This window comes from Oncorhynchus gorbuscha, linkage group LG05 (assembly GCF_021184085.1).
Source record: "Oncorhynchus gorbuscha isolate QuinsamMale2020 ecotype Even-year linkage group LG05, OgorEven_v1.0, whole genome shotgun sequence".
Classification (NCBI taxonomy): Eukaryota; Metazoa; Chordata; class Actinopteri; order Salmoniformes; family Salmonidae; genus Oncorhynchus; species Oncorhynchus gorbuscha.
This window is the reverse complement of record NC_060177.1, coordinates 10,093,482-10,118,347: the sequence shown is the minus strand read 5'-3', so window position 1 is coordinate 10,118,347 and position 24,866 is coordinate 10,093,482. Positions and strand designations below refer to the sequence as shown.

The 24,866-nt window shown below is 48.5% G+C and overlaps 1 protein-coding gene across 1 annotated transcript in view; it reads right to left on the bottom strand.

The window, feature by feature from the left end:
* The window catches only part of LOC124035508 (A disintegrin and metalloproteinase with thrombospondin motifs 17-like), a gene marked incomplete at its 5' end in the record, with an annotated part of 46,249 nt that overhangs the window by 6,285 nt on the left and 15,098 nt on the right, over nucleotides 1-24,866 (bottom strand). The window contains 4 exon segments of the mRNA XM_046348967.1: nucleotides 7,032-7,184; nucleotides 8,596-8,800; nucleotides 11,883-12,018; nucleotides 23,736-23,898. Coding sequence (XP_046204923.1) covers nucleotides 7,032-7,184; nucleotides 8,596-8,800; nucleotides 11,883-12,018; nucleotides 23,736-23,898 — 657 coding nt within the window.

Genomic DNA, 24,866 nt, shown 5'->3' with positions numbered 1-24,866 from the left:
TGGCAGCCAACGGCTATAGCCTCGTCCAATAATTAACTCTGAACATCAGTGGTTCCCAGGCCCTCGATTCAAGCAGGCGGATTTACTATTCACTTCACAGAGAGGCAATTAGTGGAAGCCATTTCAATAGCTATTGTAAACGGCCCGGTGTTCTACCAAAGGACTTGTTGACTTGACATTGCTCAAAAACAATCCGATTATCATGATCCCACATCTCTATAGGTACTTAGAATGATTCTCAGAAGGTTTTTTCACCAAGCTTTCATTATCGCTGATGAACATGATCACAATGAGATACGTCTATGAGATAAGGCCCTGGAGACACACACACACACACACACACACACACACACACACACACACACACACACACACACACACACACACACACACACACACACACACACACACACACACACACACACACACACACACACACACACACACACACACACACACACACACACACACACACACACACACACACACACACACACACACACACTAGCTCACAAACAAGCGGGACCACCCATACGTAGAATGTAGCACACATGACTTTGGATAAAAGCGTCTGCTAAATGGCATATATATATATATATATATATAAAATAAAATAAAATAAACACACACACACACACCACTGCACAAACAAGCAAATGAAAACACAAACAAAGAGACAGAGAGAACATTATCTGAAACATCATTAGGAGACAAGCTGATGGGGACACAATCATAGCAACACTCCCATAAGACTTTATCTGTATCCCAAATGAAACCCTATCCCCTATAGAACCCATAAGGCTTTGGTGAAAAGTAGTTCACTATAAAGGGAACAGGTTGGCGTTTGGGATGCATCCTAGCTCTAATATCATAGCCACATCCCTAGAGGCATGACCTCCTCATAACTCACAAGAACACCACAATTGAATCATCAGCTTATCTGAATGATATTCTAAGACATGCTAATAGACTTATGGTCTGATAGTGGTGGGAAGAGAGTAGATGAGGAGAGCCGGTCAGTTTATTGTCCAGCGTTGGGGGAGTGGGACAGAGGAGTAATTTGAGGACTTTAAAGGGGCAATCAGGGATTCAAAGAACAACAACAATGGACACCCCACCACTTACATGAGTCATTAGTTTTAAATTGCAGAATTCCCCTTTAACATCATTAGGAGAGAAAATTAGGTAATACATTCAGGATGGTTAGAGGGTGGGGGGAGTAACACAATTAGCACAGGGTCAGAACAACACACCAGATATAAGCCTGGCAGTAAATAGCGTCCAACAGTTATTTCCTGTTATTAGATTTCCAAAATGAGAAACTGACCAAGACGCTGGCACCTGAACGTCCTTTCATCAGGTACGTGACATAGACATTTTCAGACAGAAAATCGGTGGAATGTTGGAAAGTGAAACCCATCCCCAGCTCTCTCCCCCATTCCCAGCTTTCTTCCCCAGCCCCATCCCCAGCTCTGTCCCTGCCCCATCTCCCCCAGCCCTATCCCCATCTCCCCCAGCTCTCTCCCAGCTCCATCCCCAGCTCCCCCAGCCCTATCCCCAGCTCTCTCCCAGCCCTATCCCCAGCTCTCTCCAGCCCTATCCCCAGCTCTCTCCCAGCCCTATCCCCAGCTCTCTCCCAGCCCTATCCCCAGCTCTCTCCCAGCTCTCTCCCAGCTCCATCCCCAGCTCCATCCCCAGCTTCCCCAGCTCCATTCCCAGCTCTCTCCCAGCCCCATCTTCACCAGCTCTCTCCCAGCTCTCTCCCAGCCCCATCTTCCCCAGCTCTCTCCCAGCCCCATCTTCCCCAGCTCTCTCCCAGCCCCATCTTCCCCAGCCCTATCCCCAGCTCTCTCCCAGCCCCATCTTCCCCAGCTCCATCCCCAGCTCTCCCTCAACCCCATCTTCCCCAGCTCTCTCCCAGCCCCATCTTCCCCAGCTCTCTCCCAGCCCTATCTTCCCCAGCTCCATCCCCAGCTCTCTCCCAGCCCCATCTTCCCCAGCTCTCTCCCAACCCCATCTTCCCCAGCTCCATCCCCAGCTCTCTCCCAGCCCCATCTTCCCCAGCTCCATCCCCAGCTTTCTCCCAGCTCCATCCCCAGCTCTCTCCCAGCCCCATCCCCAGCTCTCTCCCATCTCCATTCCCACCTCTCTCCCATCTCCATCCCCAGCTCTCTCCCATCTCCATCCCCAGCTCTCTCCCATCTCCATCTCCAGCTCTCTCCCAGCTCCATCCCAAGCTCTCTCCCATCTCCATCTCCATCCCCAGCTCTCTCCCAGCTCCATCCCCAGCTCTCTCCCAGCTCCATCCCCGGTTCTCTCCCAGCTCCATCCCCAGCGCTCTCCCAGCTCTCTCCCATCTCCATCCCCAGCTCTCTCCCATCTCCATCCCCAGCTCTCTCCCATCTCCATCCACAGCTTTCTCCCATCTCCATCCCCAGCTCTCTCCCATCTCCATCCCCAGCTCTCTCCCAGTTCCATCCCCAGCTCTCTCCCAGCTCCATCCCCATCTCCATCCACAGCTTTCTCCCATCTCCATCCCTAGCTCCATCCCCAGCTCTCTCCCATCTCCATCCCCCAGCTCTCTCCCAGTTCCATCCCCAGCTCTCTCCCAGCTCCATCCCCATCTCCATCCACAGCTTTCTCCCATCTCCATCCCCAGCTCTCTCCCATCTCCATCCCCCAGCTCTCTCCCAGCTCCATCCCCATCTCCATCCACAGCTTTTTCCCATCTCCATCCCCAGCTCTCTCCCAGCTCCATCCCCAGCTCTCTCCCATCTCCATCCCCAGCTCTCTCCCAGCTCCATCCCCATCTCCATCCACAGTTTTCTCCCATCTCCATCCCCAGCTCTCTCCCATCTCCATCCCCAGCTCTATCCCAGCTCTCTCCCAGTTCCATCCCCAGCTCTCTCCCATCTCCAGCCCCAGCTCTCTCCCATCTCCATCCCCAGCTCTATCCCAGCTCTCTCCCAGTTCCATCCCCAGCTCTCTCCCATCTCCATCCCCAGCTCTCTCCCATCTCCATCCCCAGCTCTATCCCAGCTCTCTCCCAGTTCCATCCCCAGCTCTCTCCCATCTCCATCCCCAGCTCTCTCCCAGCTCTCTCCCATCTCCATCCCCAGCTCTCTCCCATCTCCATCCCCACTTCTCTCCCAGCTCCATCCCCAGCTCTCTCCCATCTCCATCCCCAGCTCTCTCCCAGCTCCATCCCCAGCTCTCTCCCAGCTCCATTACAGAACACCTGACAGTCCGATCAGAGGCTCCTCTACTAGGTGTGTTAACAGGGAAAGGTCAGTGTCGGGTGGCTTTCATTTAAAAGCCCTTTTAAAAAGTATGTTACAATATGTGGAGGTAGAGGAACAGTAGTCAATGTCTGAGTCCCAAATAGCACCCTGTTACTTACAGTAGTGCACTACTTTTGAACAGAGCCCAATGGGGCCCTGAATAAAAGTAGTGCACTATATAGGAATAGGGTGCCATTTGGAACACACAGGTGTTGTGTACCTGGAAAAATCACCTTGGGAAGATTAAAGGAATTCCGGCAGCAGCTCTGTCAGAATGTCTAAATGCCGGACTGAAGTTCCTTCTCAGTGGGAATGGTGAGGTAAGGTGCATCTCAAATAGCACCCTATTCTCTTTATAGTGCACTACTTTTGAACAGAGCTGCATGGGCCCTGGTCAAAGGTAGTGCACTGTATATGGCAGTGACTCCCACGTCATCGGAGCCCAGGGAGCAGTTGTTGGGGGTTAACTGCCTTGCTGTAGTGCTCCTGAATGAAGTGATACTTACTACTAACAGTGTGTGTGTGTGTGTGTGTGTGTGTGTGTGTGTGTGTGTGTGTGTGTGTGTGTGTGTGTGTGTGTGTGTGTGTGTGTGTGTGTGTGTGTGTGTGTGTGTGTGTGTGTGTGTGTGTGTGTGTGTGTGTGTGTGTGTGTGTGTGTGTGTGTGTGTGTGTGTGTAAACAAGGGGAGAAAATAAAATGCAGCTCTATAATTGCCCGTTTGGATTAACAAACCCCCTCTAGAATGTTCTGATGAAGGATTAGTGGAGATTACTGTTAGTGAGAACTGGGCTATGGCGTCTACACTGTCTGCACACACACTGACAGACAGCACACACACAAACACACACAAAACCTTCAGATGTTCTCCAGCTTGTCTGATGATGACTGAACCAGATGTGCTCACGCAGCCCCCTCACAGAGCTCTAGGTAGACATTACAGATCTAGGATAAGCTTACCCTGTAAATCCTTACTTTAAGCATCAGGGACAGAATCTCAAAACAGACCTTAGATCAGTTTCAGGGAGAAACTTAAGTATATTCCCTCATGTGGAATCATAGGTAGAAGTTGTCTCGAGCCACTGATACATTCTAACAGTTATGGATTGGATTGGAAATAAAGCAATCTGATCCTAGATCTGTAGTTAAATATGGGCAGAGGAGAGGGGTGGACGCACCTTCCTCAGCATCCTGGGGGGAAACATACACTCACTGTCTCCAGTTCCACACAGGGAGAGAAATGTAATGGTCCTCCCCCTGACCTGCTGTAGTGACCCCGAGATTGGCAATTGTAGATCTAGAGAATTGCAGATCTAGGATTAGATTGCATTCTCCCCGATCCCAACCTTAACCGTTAGAATGGGGAAATAAGATCTGACCCTGTGTAACGGATGTGAAACGGCTAGCTTAGTTAGCGGTGTGCGCTAAATAGCGTTTCAATCGGTTACGTCACTTGCTCTGAGACCTTGAAGTAGTAGTTCCCCTTGCTCTGCAAGGGCCGCGGCTATTGTGGAGTGATGGGTAACGATGCTTCGTGGGTGATTGTTGTTGATGTGTGCAGAAGGTCCCTGGTTCGCGCGAGGGGACGGTTTAAAATTATACTGTTACACCTGTATCAGGCAGCTGAACATGACACTTCATATGATCAATTACATGCATGTCAAAAACAGACTGACTCAGTTTGTACGATTGGGAAATGGAGATGCACTGTAGATTTTCAGTTCGGTAAACCTGTTTCCAAGACCGTTCCTCGAGTACAACCCAGCCTTTTCACTTATTTGATTTTACCAGCAAACTAACACACTAGATTTGACTGGGCAACTAATCATCAGGCCCTTGATTAGTTGAATTAGCCAATGCTGGAATCAATGGAAAAGGTGATTTGACAAAGACTGTCAAATCACTGTGTAACTAAGTTGGAATTGTGGTTCATCAAGGAGAGATTTGACAAAGACTGTCAGATAACACTAGTGTAACTAAGTTGGAAATGAGAGATTTCATCAGATAACACTAGTGAGTTGGAACTGGGGTTCATTTGACAAAGACTGTCAGATAACACTAGTGTAACTCAGTTGGAACTGGGGTTCATCAAGGAGAGATTTGACAAAGACTGTCAGATAACACTAGTGTAACTCAGTTGGAACTGGGGTTCATCAAGGAGAGATTTGACAAAGACTGTCAGATAACACTAGTGTAACTAAGTTGGAACTGGGGTTCATCAAGGAGAGATTTGACAAAGACTGTCAGATAACACTAGTGTAACTCAGTTGGAACTGGGGTTCATCAAGGAGAGATTTGACAAAGACTGTCAGATAACACTAGTGTAACTAGTGGAACTGGGGTTCATCAGGATTACCTCCATACAATGCAAATCACTTCCATGTGCTTTGAGGTGAAGTAGTCTTTATTATATTGAACTGGCTGAATACAGTGCTTTAACAACGGTGTGATAATGACGTACCCTAACCATTAAGACATTTTTGACATACAACTAGCCAGTACTGTCACCATCCCTAAAATCACTATGCTGATTGGCTGACAGAGGTGGTATATCAGACAGTATTTCACGAGTATGACTCAGAGCTTTCATTCATCCTGAACTCTCAGTTTTGAAATGATCTCTAAAGATACAAGCAAACAAACAGAATGATTAGTGAACATGTTTTGTAAATGGAGGGTTTTTGCCCACAGCAGAGCCCAGCAGACGAGAGTATAGTTCAGCTCGGAGGATGAATCCCAAATGGCAAATGTCAAAAGGAGTGCCATTTGGGACGCAGATCCAGAATAGCCGACTGGTGCCTACTGTAGTTCAAAGTGTTAATAAGGAGGTTTGCTTGTATGTACCATCCCGGTCTGAGGACTTTACTGTGTGTGTGTGTGTGTGTGTGTGTGTGTGTGTGTGTGTGTGTGTGTGTGTGTGTGTGTGTGTGTGTGTGTGTGTGTGTGTGTGTGTGTGTGTGTGTGTGTGTGTGTGTGTGTGTGTGTGTGTGTGTGTGTGTGTGTGTGTGTGTGTGTGTGTGTGTGTGTGTGTGTTCCTTCATGTGTCTGTGTGTAGTACGAGTACAGCAATAGGTTGACACCTGTCCCCTCACATCCAGCCACAGCAGACAAGGTCAATTACATTTCAGGAATTAAACTACACTCCCCATGTTCATTCTCATCCACAAGAATTGAAATGGATTTGAGCCTGTTGCTATTGCCCTGCCCTAGTTAGACAGATGGGAAGAAAGACTGGTGGCTGGGAAGGTGTGAGGGCCACGGTGCCTTAATTCATTCCTCTAGTAGAGAGAGAGAGAGAAAGTGTGTGTGTGTGTGTGTGTGTGTGTGTGTGTGTGTGTGTGTGTGTGTGTGTGTGTGTGTGTGTGTGTGTGTGTGTGTGTGTGTGTGTGTGTGTGTGTGTGTGTGTGTGTGTGTGTGTGTGTGTGTGTGTGTGTGGGCCTGCCTGCCTGCCTGCCTGCCTGCCTGCCTGCCTGTATGCGTGCACTATAAAGGGAATAGTTTGCCATTGAGAATGCAGTCAGACAGTGAGGCAGTCAGGCTATCTGTCAAGATGCCCACATCAGGACTGGCACAGTGTTAGCACCATGTTGGCATCACCTACACCGCTGTGTCACAGGGAGGGATTAATCCATTGGAAGGGGGCATCCGGGGTTAGAGTCCTCTCCACATGGGAGATCTCTGTAAATAGATATTTGATTAAAAAGAGAGTGTGTGTGTGTGTGTGTGTCATTTATGTGTGTGTATGGCCCATACCTTGGACCAGTCCCCAGTCTTCCACTCGTAACATTTGGAGTGGTCCTCACAGGGCTCCTGGTCAGCAGGCTGAGAGAGGGGGTCACAGTTCCCCTGGGGGTTGGTGCACCTCACTGTCCTCCGACGGACCCCACTGCCACAGTCTGAAGAACACTGGGGAGAGGAGGGAGGGAGAAGGGAGAGGGAGACCAGGGGAGGGAGGGAGACCAGGGGAGGGAGGGAGACCAGGGGAGGGAGGGAGACCAGGGGAGGGAGGGAGACCAGGGGAGGGAGGGAGGGAGACCAGGGGAGGGAGGGAGGGAGACCAGGAGGGAGACCAGGGGAGGGAGGGAGACCAGGGGAGGGAGGGAGGGAGGGAGAAGGGAGAGGGAGACCAGGGGAGGGAGGGAGGGAGACCAGGGGAGGGAGGGAGAAGGGAGAGGGAGACCAGTGGAGGGAGGGAGGGGGAGACCAGGGGAGGGAGGGAGAAGGGAGAGGGAGACCAGTGGAGGGAGGGAGGGAGACCAGGGGAGGGAGGGAGGGAGACCAGGGAGACCAGTGGAGGGAGGGGAGGGAGACCAGTGGAGGGAGGGAGGGAGACCAGGGGAGGGAGGGAGGGAGACCAGGGGAGGGAGGGAGGGAGAAGGGAGAGGGAGACCAGGGGAGGGAGGGAGACCAGGGGAGGGAGGGAGAAGGGAGAGGGAGACCAGGGGAGGGAGGGAGGGAGACCAGGGGAGGGAGGGAGAAGGGAGATGGAGACCAGGGGAGGGAGGGAGACCAGGGGAGGGAGGGAGGGAAGAAGAGAGAGGAGGTAGGGAAGAAAAGGTGGGGAGAGAGGGAGGGAGATGGAGAAGGGAGATGGAGACGAGGGAAAGGGAGAGAGGGAGGGAGATGGAGACGAGGGAGAGAGGGAGGGAGATGAAGAAGGGAGATGGAGACGAGGGAAAGGGAGAGAGGGAAACATTGGAGTTGAGGGAGAGGGACAAAGGGAAGGGACATATAGAGGAGAGAAAAGGGAACATGAAAGAGGGAGGAAGGAAAATAATTACAGTAGAGAGGGAAGAGAGGGGATGGAAAAGGATGAGAAAAGGAGTGGAGGTGAGAGGAGGAGTGTGAGGTGGAGGAGGAGAGGGAGAGGAAGAGGGGGAGCGAGGTTAGAGTGATGTCAGGAAAAAGAGAGGGAGGAAAATTAGTGAAAAGAAATATGAGGATAGAGAGAGTGTGTGAGAGGGAGCGAGAGAGAGAGAGGGCAGAGTGTTACTCATTATAGAAGCCTCCTGTGGTGGTTCATTAGCTCCCCTCTCCAACCCACTCTACCTCCTCTTCAGTGGAGCAAGGGAAGAGAGAGAGGGGGGGATGGGGTGACAGATGTCTATATTATGCAGTACTACTGCAGCGCTGCTCCTACATGATTCTGCATCAAACTTTGAGGGAAGTAAGTGGTTTACTATTTCTCTCTCTGTGTCTCACTCACACGGGAACTCGCATAAACACGTGGACACACACAGATGTGCGGAAACACTCAAACACGCATTCACGAATAGTCGCATAGACAAGCACACACCCAACCCCTACCACAACAGACCTTGGACCACTCAGAGGCCTCCCAGGCAGTGAGGCAGTGGCGTCCCTCGCAGCCCTGCAGGGCGGGGGGTTTGCCCCCCTGGCAGTACAAGTCCCGTGTGTGGATAAGGGATCCGTTCTGCAGCTGGTACACACAGCCCACCTCACGCAGCTGGAGACCCTTCCCACACGTCACCGAGCACTGGCCCCACTCCCCTGTCACCCACCTGGAGAGAGAGATAGATGTGGAGAGGGGGAGAGGAGAGAGAGGGGGAGGGAGGGGGAGAAAGATAAAGAGGCAGAGAGAGGGAAAGTAAGAGAGAGAGAGATGATTTGCATTTGTATTTATTAAGGATCCCCATTAGTACTTGCCAAGGCAGCAGCTACTCTTCCTGGGGTTTATTATGGATCCCCATTAGTACTTGCCAAGGCAGCAGCTACTCTTCCTGGGGTTTATTATGGATCCCCATTAGTACTTGCCAAGGCAGCAGCTACTCTTCCTGGGGTTTATTATGGATCCCCATTAGTACTTGCCAAGACACCAGCTACTCTTCCTGGGGTGTATTATCGATCCCCATTAGTACTTGCCACGGCAGCAGCTACTCTTCCTGGGGTTTGTTATGGATCCCCATTAGTACTTGCCAAGACACCAGCTACTCTTCCTGGGGTTTATTATCGATCCCCATTAGTACTTGCCAAGGCAGCAGCTACTCTTCCTGGGGTTTATTATGGATCCCCATTAGTACTTGCCAAGACACCAGCTACTCTTCCTGGGGTTTATTATGGATCCCCATTAGTACTTGCCAAGGCAGCAGCTACTCTTCCTGGGGTTTATTATGGATCCCCATTAGTACTTGCCACGGCAGCAGCTACTCTTCCTGGGGTTTATTATGGATCCCCATTAGTACTTGCCAAGGCAGCAGCTACTCTTCCTGGGGTTTATTATGGATCCCCATTAGTACTTGCCATGGCAGCAGCTACTCTTCCTGGGGTTTATTATGGATCCCCATTAGTACTTGCCAAGGCAGCAGCTACTCTTCCTGGGGTTTATTATGGATCCCCATTAGTACTTGCCAAGGCAGCAGCTACTCTTCCTGGGGTTTATTATGGATCCCCATTAGTACTTGCCAAGGCAGCAGCTACTCTTCCTGGGGTTTATTATGGATCCCCATTAGTACTTGCCAAGACACCAGCTACTCTTCCTGGGGTTTATTATGGATCCCCATTAGTTCCTGCCAAGACACCAGCTACTCTTCCTGGGGTTTGTTATGGATCCCCATTAGTTCCTGCCAAGGCAGCAGCTACTCTTCCTGGGGTTTATTATGGATCCCCATTAGTACTTGCCAAGGCAGCAGCTTCAGAACATCTTCTTCCAATTGATGCCTGATGAACATTACCCTGCAGATGTGACAGAGTTTGGGGTTTGGGGTTAACAGCACCAGGCCTGGTGAAATTAGGTCATAAAGAGTTACAGCCAAGCACCTGGGGCCTCTGGAAAACTGGGCCTCTATTTTTCAGGTGATGTAGTAATAAACTAGATGGAGAGGTCCCAGTCTGTCTGTCCATCTGTCTGTCTCTCTGTCTGTCCGCCTGTCTCTCTGTCTGTCTCTCTGTCTCTCTCTCTGTCTGTCTCTCTGTCTGTCCGCCTGTCTCTCTGTCTGTCTCTCTGTCTCTCTCTCTGTCTGTCCCTCTGTCTGTCTGCCTGTCTCTCTGTCTGTCTCTCTGTCTCTCTCTCTGTCTGTCTCTCTGTCTGTCTCTCTGTCTGTCCGCCTGTCTCTCTGTCTGTCTTACTGTGTATGTGTGTGAATGTGTGTGTGTTCTGCTTCCATGTCCATGTCTTTTATCCCTCCTCCTCTTCCTTTCTTTACAGCAACGTCCTAATACTGTCCACTTCCATTCTATATTTGTCTGTACCTAACAAGTCCTGCCTATATGGTAGAGATGCAGCTGACTGATCCACTGAATGGATGCAAAGGGGACAGGGGCTAAGAGACTGCAAAATATATCCACATCAATGTATGTCTTAGAAACGTATAACTGGACTGGGTCCAAATACAGGGAGTCTTTGGCTACGTCCCAAACGGCACCCTACTCCCGATACAGCATAGTGCACTACTTTTGACCGGGCCTGGGTCACATGTAGTACACTATAGGGAATATAGTGGGGCAGGTCCTTTTTCTGTTCCCCAAAAATATATACAATGTCTATGTGGGCTGTCGTATAAAGTCAGCACCGTATTGACAGAATACACTCAAAAAGAATTTGAAAGGAATATTTTTCAATTTAAATAAAGTTAAATGAACAGAAATAAGGAACCCCGTGCTCAACTTACCAGCTAGAAAATAGAATTCTAGAATCTTTAGAATCTCGATTCTAGAGGCTAAAATCTAGACAGAGTGAAACCACAGTTCAGTGAGTGTAACATGAGGGGATTTGTAGCCTCACTCCTCAGCCTGAAATGTGCCCACTCACATTGACTAATAGCCAGCTTTTTGGTGGCACAACTGACTAAAAACATTTCAGGAGGGCAGTCACATGAATCTGTGAGGCAGAGGTCCCAGTTGCTTGTCTCGGTGTGAGCTGAAGAGGGAGGAAGTGGAATGGCTCTCCTGGGGAACTCCAGTCGTTCTATGTATTTGAACCATTCCTGAGCTAGCACACCTGATTCAACTTGTCAACTACTTATCAAGACCATGTTTCGGTGAATCAGGTGAGCTAGTTCAAAGCGACAACAGAATTCTCTACCCTGAAGTTTGAGTGATATACAAGTACATTAGTGGGAGTCAGTGTGAGGCCGGTTCAATAGGCCAGACGGCACTCTGCCTTTTATGTGGATAAGGTAATAAGGCACTTTAAACCACGCACATCTCGCACCCTATTCCCTATATAGTGCACTAATTTGACCAGTGCCCTATAGAAGTAGGGCACTATATATGGAATAGGGTGCCATTTGAGATACAGCCCCGTATCTTTGAACAGAGAGATCAGTGGTCTGGTTTAAATGCATCAGCGGTACAGCTCAGAAACATTCCTTGCTGCAAGTTCCTCTAATGTAAAACTCTGCCTGAGTAGGACATGAAACAATCCCACTGTGCACGCTGACAGGCACTCCACTGCACAGTATTCTGGATCCTCCTTCTACAGCCAATTCAACTCAATGGAGCTGTTTTTTATAATCACTCAGAAACAGGATGATGCACTCTTTTCATCATCCTGTTTCTCATTCAACTATTCCTGATACAGTGTGTGTGGAAACCCACGATTATAAGTGTATGTGTGCATGTGCTTGTGTTTGAAGTGTGTCTCACCTGTACTGGCAGGGGTGTGAGTTGCAGCGTCGTACTTGGGGTAACGGCCTGTTCTCTGGTTGGCAGAGGCTGTCATTCACCAGAGTCATGCTTTTATTGACCAGCCTCATACAGGACACCACTGTCCTCCTCTCACCTGGAAACACACACACACCGTTATAATCTGAGGTATACAAACACAAACAAATTACAGCGAAAGAGAGAGTGACAAAAAAGAGAGAGAGAGAGAGAGAGAGAGTGTGTGTGAGTGAGTGAGTGTGTGTGTGTGAGAGTGTGAGACCCTGTCTCAAAAAAAACGTCAAACTGTTTCACACACACAAAACACATGGAGTTCAAGCCTCTGTCTCCACCGGCATAACCCTCCAGTGAACTACATCATAACCTGGTCTAATGCGAAGGTAATTACACAATAAAACTCAGTTAATTAACACTAAATCAGAGGACTGAAGTCCTATATTTGGAGCTGTGCTGGCCCCTATCCAAACCACCACTGGGTAAGGCCCCGACTACTGTGTGCGTGTGTGTGTGTGTGCAGGGCCCGAGATCTGGGCTTTGTTCCAACTTTATGAAAATCAATCCTTTCTCCCTCCCTCTGGCCAGAAGTTGTGCACTATATAAGGACCAGTGTGTTTGTGTTATATTGTGTTATGTGCTCATGAGTTTCTACTATATGGCTCAGACATGACTAAATCTAGCTTCCCACTACAATATACAATATTTATGTCACAGGTTTCATGTTCCTACATCGTCCCAAAATCCTGTGATAGGAAATGTTTTATGAACACAGTGTACAGGCTCCCTGACGATAATGCCAACCCCCATCCCATCCCTTAGTTGTCAAGGCCTGACCTTAGAGAGCCTTTTATTCTCTAATTTGGTTAGGTGACTAGGTTGGGCACTCTAGTTTTTGTATTTCTATGTTGGCCTGTTATGGTTCCCAATCAGAGGCAGCTGTCTATCGTTGTCTCTGATTGGGGATCTTATTTAGGCAGCTTTTCCAACTGGGTTTTTGTGGGATCTTGTTTTTGTGTTGATGCCTGTGAGCTCTACAGAACGTCACGTATCGGTTATTCTTTATTGTTTAGTTGTTCGGTTCTCCTTAAAATTAAAAGATGTCGAACCGATTCCACGCTGCGCTTTGGTCTGAGTATGATCACAACAACGATCGTGACATTAGTGTTCTTCTCAGAGCGACAGTATCGGCAGAATTCATTTGGAGGAAAACGAGTCATATTTACTCTAAAAACCGAAAGATACTGGAAGAGTAATAATGAATTCTGGTTACCAAGGAAACAGATATTTGTTCCACACAGACAGTGAGGTGCGGACTCTCCTATGAGGACTTCGGGTTTTCCTATTTTTCTGAATCGCTCCAAAAGTGGGCAACAAAATGTCAAGTCGAACTCTATGCTAAATAGGTTTACGCACATAATATTTGTCAGGGGTACAGGGTCCACAGTGGCTCAGTTGGTAGTACATGGTGTTTACAGGAGTATAGGGTCCCCAGTGGCTCAGTTAGTAGTACATGGTGTTTACAGGAGTATAGGGTCCTCAGTGGCTCAGTTAGTAGTACATGGTGTTTACAGGAGTATAGTGTCCCCAGTGGCTCAGTTAGTAGTACATGGTGTTTACAGGAGTATAGGGTCCCCAGTGGCTCAGTTAGTAGTACATGGTGTTTACAGGAGTATAGGGTCCCCAGTGGCTCAGTTAGTAGTACATGGTGTTTACAGGAGTATAGGGTCCCCAGTGGCTCAGTTAGTAGTACATGGTGTTTACAGGAGTATAGGGTCCCCAGTGGCTCAGTTGGTAGTGCATGGTGTTTACAGGAGTATAGGGTCCCCAGTGGCTCAGTTAGTAGTACATGGTGTTTGCAGGAGTATAGTGTCCTCAGTGGCTCAGTTAGTAGTACATGGTGTTTACAGGAGTATAGGGTCCCCAGTGGCTCAGTTAGTAGTACATGGTGTTTATAGGAGTATAGGGTCCCCAGTGGCTCAGTTAGTAGTACATGGTGTTTATTAGTAGTGTCCCCAGTGGCTCAGTTTTACATGGTGTTTATAGGAGTATAGTGTCCCCAGTGGCTCAGTTAGTAGTACATGGTGTTTACAGGAGTATAGGGTCCCCAGTGGCTCAGTTAGTAGTACATGGTGTTTACAGGAGTATAGGGTCCCCAGTGGCTCAGTTAGTAGTACATGGTGTTTACAGGAGTATAGGGTCCCCAGTGGCTCAGTTAGTAGTACATGGTGTTTACAGGAGTATAGTGTCCCCAGTGGCTCAGTTAGTAGTACATGGTGTTTACAGGAGTATAGGGTCCCCAGTGGCTCAGTTAGTAGTACATGGTGTTTACAGGAGTATAGTGTCCCCAGTGGCTCAGTTAGTAGTACATGGTGTTTATAGGAGTATAGGGTCCCCAGTGGCTCAGTTAGTAGTACATGGTGTTTATAGGAGTATAGTGTCCCCAGTGGCTCAGTTAGTAGTACATGGTGTTTATAGGAGTATAGTGTCCCCAGTGGCTCAGTTAGTAGTACATGGTGTTTACAGGAGTATAGTGTCCCCAGTGGCTCAGTTAGTAGTACATGGTGTTTACAGGAGTATAGGGTCCCCAGTGGCTCAGTTAGTAGTACATGGTGTTTATAGGAGTATAGGGTCCCCAGTGGCTCAGTTAGTAGTACATGGTGTTTATAGGAGTATAGTCCCCAGTGGCTCAGTTAGTAGTACATGGTGTTTATAGGAGTATAGTCCCCAGTGGCTCAGTTAATAGTACATGGTGTTTACAGGAGTATAGGGTCCCCAGTGGCTCAGTTGGTAGTACATGGTGTTTACAGGAGTATAGGGTCCCCAGTGGCTCAGTTGGTAGTGCATGGTGTTTACAGGAGTATAGGGTCCCCAGTGGCTCAGTTAGTAGTACATGGTGTTTACAGGAGTATAGTGTCCCCAGTGGCTCAGTTGGTAGTACATGGTGTTTACAGGAGTATAGTGTCCCCAGTGGCTCAGTTAGTAGTACATGGTGTTTACAGGAGTATAGTGTCCCCAGTGGCTCAGTTAGTAGCACATGGTGTTTATAGGAGTATAGTGTCCCCAGTGGCTCAGTTAGTAGTACATGGTGTTTACAGGAGTATAGGGTCCTCAGTGGCTCAGTTAGTAGTACATGGTGTTTACAGGAGTATAGTGTCCCCAGTGGCTCAGTTGGTAGTACATGGTGTTTACAGGAGTATAGGGTCCCCAGTGGCTCAGTTAGTAGTACATGGTGTTTACAGGAGTATAGTGTCCCCAGTGGCTCAGTTAGTAGTACATGGTGTTTACAGGAGTATAGGGTCCCCAGTGGCTCAGTTAGTAGTACATGGTGTTTATAGGAGTATAGGTCCCCAGTGGCTCAGTTAGTAGTACATGGTGTTTACAGGAGTATAGTGTCCCCAGTGGCTCAGTTAGTAGTACATGGTGTTTACAGGAGTATAGGGTCCCCAGTGGCTCAGTTGGTAGTACATGGTGTTTACAGGAGTATAGGGTCCCCAGTGGCTCAGTTGGTAGTGCATGGTGTTTACAGGAGTATAGGGTCCTCAGTGGCTCAGTTAGTAGTACAGGAGTATAGGGTCCTCAGTGGCTCAGTTAGTAGTACATGGTGTTTATAGGAGTATAGTGTCCCCAGTGGCTCAGTTAGTAGTACATGGTGTTTACAGGAGTATAGGGTCCTCAGTGGCTCAGTTAGTAGTACATGGTGTTTACAGGAGTATAGGGTCCCCAGTGGCTCAGTTAGTAGTACATGGTGTTTACAGGAGTATAGGGTCCCCAGTGGCTCAGTTAGTAGTACATGGTGTTTACAGGAGTATAGGGTCCCCAGTGGCTCAGTTAGTAGTACATGGTGTTTACAGGAGTATAGGGTCCCCAGTGGCTCAGTTAGTAGTACATGGTGTTTACAGGAGTATAGTGTCCCCAGTGGCTCAGTTAGTAGTACATGGTGTTTACAGGAGTATAGAGTCCCCAGTGGCTCAGTTAGTAGTGCATGGTGTTTACAGGAGTATAGGGTCCCCAGTGGCTCAGTTGGTAGTACATGGTGTTTGCAGGGCTACAGGGTCCCCAGTGGCTCAGTTGGTAGTGCATGGTGTTTGCAGGAGTATAGGGTCCCCAGTGGCTCAGTTGGTAGTGCATGGTGTTTACAGGAGTATAGGGTCCCCAGTGGCTCAGTTAGTAGTACATGGTGTTTACAGGAGTATAGGGTCCCCAGTGGCTCAGTTAGTAGTACATGGTGTTTACAGGAGTATAGGGTCCCCAGTGGCTCAGTTAGTAGTACATGGTGTTTACAGGAGTATAGTGTCCCCAGTGGCTCAGTTAGTAGTACATGGTGTTTACAGGAGTATAGAGTCCCCAGTGGCTCAGTTAGTAGTGCATGGTGTTTACAGGAGTATAGGGTCCCCAGTGGCTCAGTTGGTAGTACATGGTGTTTGCAGGGCTACAGGGTCCCCAGTGGCTCAGTTGGTAGTGCATGGTGTTTGCAGGAGTATAGGGTCCCCAGTGGCTCAGTTGGTAGTGCATGGTGTTTGCAGCGCTACAGGGTCCCCAGTGGCTCAGTTAGTAGTACATGGTGTTTACAGGAGTATAGAGTCCCCAGTGGCTCAGTTAGTAGTACATGGTGTTTACAGGAGTATAGGGTCCCCAGTGGCTCAGTTAGTAGTACATGGTGTTTACAGGAGTATAGTGTCCCCAGTGGCTCAGTTAGTAGTACATGGTGTTTATAGGAGTATAGGGTCCCCAGTGGCTCAGTTAGTAGTACATGGTGTTTATAGGAGTATAGTGTCCCCAGTGGCTCAGTTAGTAGTACATGGTGTTTACAGGAGTATAGTGTCCCCAGTGGCTCAGTTAGTAGTACATGGTGTTTACAGGAGTATAGGGTCCCCAGTGGCTCAGTTAGTAGTACATGGTGTTTACAGGAGTATAGGGTCCCCAGTGGCTCAGTTAGTAGTACATGGTGTTTATAGGAGTATAGGGTCCCCAGTGGCTCAGTTAGTAGTACATGGTGTTTATAGGAGTATAGTCCCCAGTGGCTCAGTTAATAGTACATGGTGTTTACAGGAGTATAGGGTCCCCAGTGGCTCAGTTGGTAGTACATGGTGTTTACAGGAGTATAGGGTCCCCAGTGGCTCAGTTGGTAGTGCATGGTGTTTACAGGAGTATAGGGTCCCCAGTGGCTCAGTTAGTAGTACATGGTGTTTACAGGAGTATAGTGTCCCCAGTGGCTCAGTTGGTAGTACATGGTGTTTACAGGAGTATAGTGTCCCCAGTGGCTCAGTTAGTAGTACATGGTGTTTACAGGAGTATAGTGTCCCCAGTGGCTCAGTTAGTAGCACATGGTGTTTATAGGAGTATAGTGTCCCCAGTGGCTCAGTTAGTAGTACATGGTGTTTACAGGAGTATAGGGTCCTCAGTGGCTCAGTTAGTAGTACATGGTGTTTACAGGAGTATAGTGTCCCCAGTGGCTCAGTTGGTAGTACATGGTGTTTACAGGAGTATAGGGTCCCCAGTGGCTCAGTTAGTAGTACATGGTGTTTACAGGAGTATAGTGTCCCCAGTGGCTCAGTTAGTAGTACATGGTGTTTACAGGAGTATAGTGTCCCCAGTGGCTCAGTTAGTAGTACATGGTGTTTATAGGAGTATAGTGTCCCCAGTGGCTCAGTTAGTAGTACATGGTGTTTACAGGAGTATAGGGTCCCCAGTGGCTCAGTTGGTAGTACATGGTGTTTACAGGAGTATAGGGTCCCCAGTGGCTCAGTGGCATGGTGTTTCAGTTGGTCAGTGTACATGGTGTTTACAGGAGTATAGGGTCCCCAGTGGCTCAGTTAGTAGTACATGGTGTTTACAGGAGTAGGGTCCCCAGTGGCTCCATGGTGTTTACAGTGGCAGTGGCTCAGTTAGTAGTACATGGTGTTTTTATAGGAGTAGTTAGTAGTCCCCAGTGGCTCAGTTAGTAGTACATGGTGTTTACAGGTATAGGGTCCCCAGTGGCTCAGGGTACCAGGAGTATAGGGTCCCCAGTGGCTCAGTTAGTAGTACATGGTGTTTACAGGAGTATAGGGTCCCCAGTGGCTCAGTTAGTAGTACATGGTGTTTACAGGAGTATAGGGTCCCCAGTGGCTCAGTTAGTTATGGTGTTTAGTAGGGTCCCCAGTGGCTCAGTTTTACATGGTGGAGTATAGGGTCCCCAGTGGCTCAGTTAGTAGTACATGGTGTTTACAGGAGTATAGGGTCCCCAGTGGCTCAGTTAGTAGTACATGGTGTTTACAGGAGTATAGTGTCCCCAGTGGCTCAGTTAGTAGTACATGGTGTTTACAGGAGTATAGAGTCCCCAGTGGCTCAGTTAGTAGTGCATGGTGTTTACAGGAGTATAGGGTCCCCAGTGGCTCAGTTGGTAGTACATGGTGTTTGCAGGGCTACAGGGTCCCCAGTGGCTCAGTTGGTAGTGCATGGTGTTTGCAGGAGTATAGTGTCCCCAGTGGCTCAGTTAGTAGTACATGGTGTTTAGGAGTATAGGGTCCCCAGGAGTATAGGGTCCCCAGTGGCTCAGTTGGTAGTGCATGGTGTTTGCAGCGCTACAGGGTCCCCAGTGGCTCAGTTGGTAGTGCATGGTGTTTGCAACGTCAGTGTCGGGGGTTTGACTCCCACGTGGGACCAGTACAAAAAAGTCTGCCCTCACTACTGTAAGTTGCTCTGGATAAGAGTGTCTGCTAAATGGCTGAAATGTGAATGAAATGTAGGCAACTAGATTCAGCCACGGGATGATTTTTGTCTAAGTGGTTTGTCGGGGGGGCGTAACATAATCCTAGTCATTTGTACACTGCAAATTGACCGCAACTAAGCTCAAAAAGAGGTTGTGTTTAAAAAATAATATGAATTTCCATACCTTGCTTACATTGAGACACCATCACATACTGTATGTCTCTTTTATTTGTGGGAATACTTGGGAAAAAACACTTGCAGGCCTGTTGCCGACCCCTGATATATGCCATTTCGCAGGCGCTTTTATCCAAAGTGACCTACAGTATACGACCCCACAGATTGTATTTTCAACTAGCGACTTTCAGGAAATAACACTGATCAAATTTGGTAAAACCCTTTAAATCATCAGACAGCTGGCTGCCCACAACAAAATAACCGCTAGCTGGCTACAACAAACTAACCCCTAGCTGGCTACAACAAACTAACCGCTAGCTGGCTACAACAAACGAACACCTAGCTGGCTACAACAAACTCACCACTAGCTGGCTACAACAAACTAACCGCTAGCTGGCTACAACAAACTAACCCCTAGCTGGCTACAACAAACTAACTGCTAGCTGGCTACAATAAACTAACCGCAAGCTCTCTACAACTAACTAATCGCTAGCTGGCTACAAAAAACGAACCGCTAGTTGGCTTTAAAAACAAACTGCTAGCTGGGCTACAACAAACTAACCGCTAGCTGGCGACAACAAACTAACTCATAGCTGGCTACAACAAACTAACCCCTAGCTGGCTACAACAAACTAACCGCTAGCTGGCTCAGTTAGTAGTACAATAAACTAACCGCAAGCTCTCTACAACCAACTAATCGCTAGCTGGCTACAAAAACGAACCGCTAGTTGGCTTTAAAACGAACTGCTAGCTGGCTACAATAAACTAACCGCAAGCTCTCTACAACCAACTAATCGCTAGCTGGCTACAAAAAAACGAACCGCTAGTTGGCTTTAAAAACAAACTGCTAGTTGGGCTACAACAAACTAACCGCTAGCTCTCTACAAACAACTAATCACTAGCTGGCTACAAAAACGAACCGCTAGTTGGCTTTAAAAACGAACTGCTAGCTGGCTACAACAAACTAACTGCAAGCTGGCTACAACAAACTAACTGCTAGCTGGCTACAACAAACTAACCGCTAGCTGGCTACAACAAAATAACCGCCAGCTGGCTACAACAAACGAACCGCTAGCTGGCTACAACAAACTAACCGCTAGCTGGCTATAACAAACTAACCACTAGCTGGCTACAACAAACAAACCGCTTAGCTGGCTACAACAAACTAACCGCTTAGCTGGCTACAACAAACTAACTGCCAGCTGGCTACAATAAGCTAACCACTAGCTGGCTAGAGTAAGCTTCAACCTTGAAATTGTTAAAGCACTCCAAACGAGTGAACAGACATATAAACAAAGCGGTAACCTAAACCTGCAAACACCCTCTCACCAGCCAAGGTTGAAACACCTATCACAGCTAAATGACAGCTGGCTACAACAAACTAACCGCTAGCTGGCTACAACAAACTAACCGCTAGCTGGCTACAACAAACTCACCACTAGCTGGCTACAACAAACTCACCACTAGCTGGCTACAATAAACTAACCGCAAGCTCTACAACCAACTAATCGCTAGCTGGCCACAAAAACGAACCGCTAGTTGGCTTTAAAAACAAACTGCTAGCTGGGCTACAACAAACTAACCGCTAGCTGGCGACAACAAACTAACTCATAGCTGGCTACAACAAACTAACCCCTAGCTGGCTACAACAAACTAACCGCTAGCTGGCTACAATAAACTAACCGCAAGCTCTCTACAACCAACTAATCGCTAGCTGGCTACAAAAAACGAACCGCTAGTTGGCTTTAAAAACGAACTGCTAGCTGGCTACAATAAACTAACCGCAAGCTCTCTACAACCAACTAATCGCTAGCTGGCTACAAAAAAACGAACCGCTAGTTGGCTTTAAAAACAAACTGCTAGTTGGGCTACAACAAACTAACCGCTAGCTCTCTACAAACAACTAATCACTAGCTGGCTACAAAAAACGAACCGCTAGTTGGCTTTAAAAACGAACTGCTAGCTGGCTACAACAAACTAACTGCAAGCTGGCTACAACAAACTAACTGCTAGCTGGCTACAACAAACTAACCGCTAGCTGGCTACAACAAAATAACCGCCAGCTGGCTACAACAAACGAACCGCTAGCTGGCTACAACAAACTAACCGCTAGCTGGCTATAACAAACTAACCACTAGCTGGCTACAACAAACAAACCGCTTAGCTGGCTACAACAAACTAACCGCTTAGCTGGCTACAACAAACTAACTGCCAGCTGGCTACAATAAGCTAACCACTAGCTGGCTAGAGTAAGCTTCAACCTTGAAATTGTTAAAGCACTCCAAACGAGTGAACAGACATATAAACGAAAGCGGTAACCTAAACCTGCACACACCCTCTCACCAGCCAAGGTTGAAACACCTATCACAGCTAAATGACAGCTGGCTACAACAAACTAACCGCTAGCTGGCTACAACAAACTCACCACTAGCTGGCTACAACAAACTCACCACTAGCTGGCTACAACAAACTCACCACTAGCAAGCTCTCTACAACCAACTAATCGCTAGCTGGCCACAAAAACGAACCGCTAGTTGGCTTTAAAAACAAACTGCTAGCTGGGCTACAACAAACTAACTGCTAGCTGGCTACAACAAACTAACTGCTAGCTGGCTACAACAAACTAACCGCTAGCTGGCTACAACAAACTAACCGCTAGCTGGCTATAACAAACTACCCGCTAGCTGGCTACAACAAACTAACCGCGAGCTGGCTATAACAAACTAACCGCTAGCTGGCTACAACAAACAAACCGCTTAGCTGGCTACAACAAACTAAACGCCAGCTGGCTACAATAAGCTAACCACTAGCTGGCTACAGTAAGCTTCAACCTTGACATTGTTAAAGCACTCCAAACGAGTGAACAGACAAATAAACGAAAGCGGTAACCTAAACCTGCACACACCCTCTCACCAGCCAAGGTTGAAACACCTATCACAGCTAAATGACATATGTTATCGATGATTCAGACTGAACAACGCATTATAGCTAATCAGTCACTGGATAGCGATAAAGCCGCTGATCTCATGGTGCTTTTTTCACTCTAATTATTACCAGACTTGCTTCGAGAGTTACTTCAGTTCATAATTGGATGGATTTACTATAGTTCATAACTAAATAGTTTTACAAAGTAATCAACTTTTTAAAAATCATGTCATTGATGTAATAGTGTTGAGATGAGTGCAAAAGCAAATTGAAGTACAACCTACTGATAATTGAAATATATTTTTGCAGCCTTGTTTTCCACTGGTTGAGATACAACATCAGTTGACACTGGGCCTATTTGTCTCCCCCAAGCCCCAAAGGCCTGTCCAACTAACCCTCTGACATAGCCTCTAACACGTCTCCAAGACCCAACCCACTACCTCAGTCCCAAAGGCCTGTCCAACTAACCCTCTGACATAGCCTCTAACACGTCTCCAAGACCCAACCCACTACCTCAGCCCCAAAGGCCTGTCCAACTAACCCTCTGACATAGCCTCTAACACGTCTCCAAGACCCAACCCACTACCTCAGTCCCAAAGGCCTGTTCAACTAACCCTCTGACATAGCCTCTAACACGTCTCCAAGACCCAACCCACTACCTCAGTCCCAACGGTCTGTCCAACTAACCCTCTGACATAGCCTCTAACACGTCTACAAGACCCAACCCACTACCTCAGTCCCAAAGGCCTGTCCAACTAACCCTCTGACATAGCCTCTAACACGTCTCCAAGACCCAACCCACTACCTCAGTCCCAACGGTCTGTCCAACTAACCCTCTGACATAGCCTCTAACACGTCTCCAAGACCCAACCCACTACCTCAGTCCCAAAGGCCTGTCCAACTAACCCTCTGACATAGCCTCTAACACGTCTCCAAGACCCAACCCACTACCTCAGTCCCAAAGGCCTGTCCAACTAACCCTCTAACACATCTCCAAGATCCAACCCACTACCTCAGTCCCAACGGTCTGTCCAACTAACCCTCTGACATAGCCTCTAACACGTCTCCAAGACCCAACCCACTACCTCAGTCCCAAAGGCCTGTCCAACTAACCCTCTGACATAGCCTCTAACACGTCTCCAAGACCCAACCCACTACCTCAGTCCCAAAGGCCTGTCCAACTAACCCTCTGACATAGCCTCTAACACGTCTCCAAGACCCAACCCACTACCTCAGTCCCAACAATCAATCCAACTAACCATCCAACACAGTCTCTAAGCCCAGCCTCCAAGCCCCATCCCACTACCTCAGTCCCAACAATCAATCCAACTAACCCGCCGACACAGTCTCTAAGCCCAGCCGCCAAGCCCCATCCCACTACCTCAGTCCCAACAATCAATCCAACTAACCCGCCGACACAGCCTCTAAGCCCAGCCTTCAACCCCCAACCCTCTCTACCTCAGTCCCAGCCGGATGGCTCCAGCCTCACCAACCAGGTGTAACCCACTAACCCAACCTCACTCGCCTCAACAGTATATATGTGTTTGCTCATGTGAGTGTGTGAGGGCAACAGCCCAGCCCATGTGCCCTCTCCCCATCCCTCATTGCCCCAGGCAGCCATCCAGCCAAGCTGTGTTTGATGTTTGTTGTGGAACCAGGGATCCTGGCGGATCCTCTGCGCCTGGCAACCAGCCCCAGATTAGTGCATCAGCATGGAGCACAGACGTGACGCTCCACAGTCAAGATTAGAGACCCATATCTAACATGTAACCCCAATGGATAGAAGCAGCAGTGGTGGGTGGGAACTGAAGGGGGTGGGGAACTGAAGGGGGTGGGGGTACTGAAGGGGTGGGGGGTTACTGAAGGGGGTAGGGGTTACTGAAGGGGGCTGGGGGAACTGAAAGGGGTAACTGAAGGGGGTGTGGGGAACTGTAGGGGGTGGCTGAAAGTTCACTATGCATGAAGGTCAACAGCTATCAGAGGTCAACAGCTATCAGAAAGCCTGCAAAGACTCTCCTTGGGATGTGTGTAAGTATGTGTGAGTCATACCTCCTCCACACTGTACGTTGCAGTCTTGCCAGGAACTGTGTGTCCAAAGGTAGAGGTGCTCTGGTGCTCTCTGCTCCTCACTGACATCATCACGTTCAGTTACGTTCAGAGACACTGTGTACTCATAGTGTATCCCATAGGTCTGGTCATGGAACAACAGCACCTAGGGGGGAGGGAGTTATGTTTAGAAACACTGGCTTGTTATGTTCAGACACAATGTCCTGATAGTGTATACCATAGAGATGGGTTGAGAGACTGGGTCATGTTCAGAGACACAGAGTGAGTGAGTGAGGAGAGAGACATAATATATAGAGCCCCCCCTTCTAAATCCATAGCACCAAGCACAACCACATTATCAGTACAATGCACAATCCAGATCCACATTACAGACGTACATTTAACCTGCCCTCTCTGGCAGAACATACAGCCTCCCCCAAGCATCCTGAAATACTTTGTAAAGGAACGAGAGAGAGGTCCACCTCTACAAGGCAGAAATCCCAACTTTTGCCAGGACCCTGAAGGATGTCACCCTCAACCACAGCCCCAGAACCTCAAACAGGAGCAACAGAGCAACGGACACCCCGCCCAGACCAGTGAGACACCCTCCCAGACCTGCAAGACCCCCTCCCAAAGGACCTGCACTGAGAGAACCCACGCCAAGAGGACCGACACCTAGACCACAGCATCACCAGCCACAACCCAACCAGCTGAGACCTGACCAAACAAAGCCTGGCCACACCCTACAGTATATACCCCCACCCCAGATCAGACCTATGCCCCTCCCCCCATAGCAAAGACCTCAACATGGCAGCCACACATATGCCCAGGCCTTGAGCAGAGCAACAGGCCCAAACCCCATGAATACACCCCAAGCCCCATCTTACGACCTAAGAAGTATGTATCAGATGCTCAACATGCTCTGCTCACACCTACTGTAATGGTCCGGGCCTAAACCCCTTGAAAACAACACTAGACAATGGAACACAAAGCTTTCACTATCTCATCCTGGAATATACAAGGTCTAAGGTTATCTGCTCTTGGCCTAATGCAGGAACTTAGACTTCATCATAGAAATTGGAAATACAGTCATTGTCATCCTACAAGAAACATGGTATAGAGGAGACAGACCCA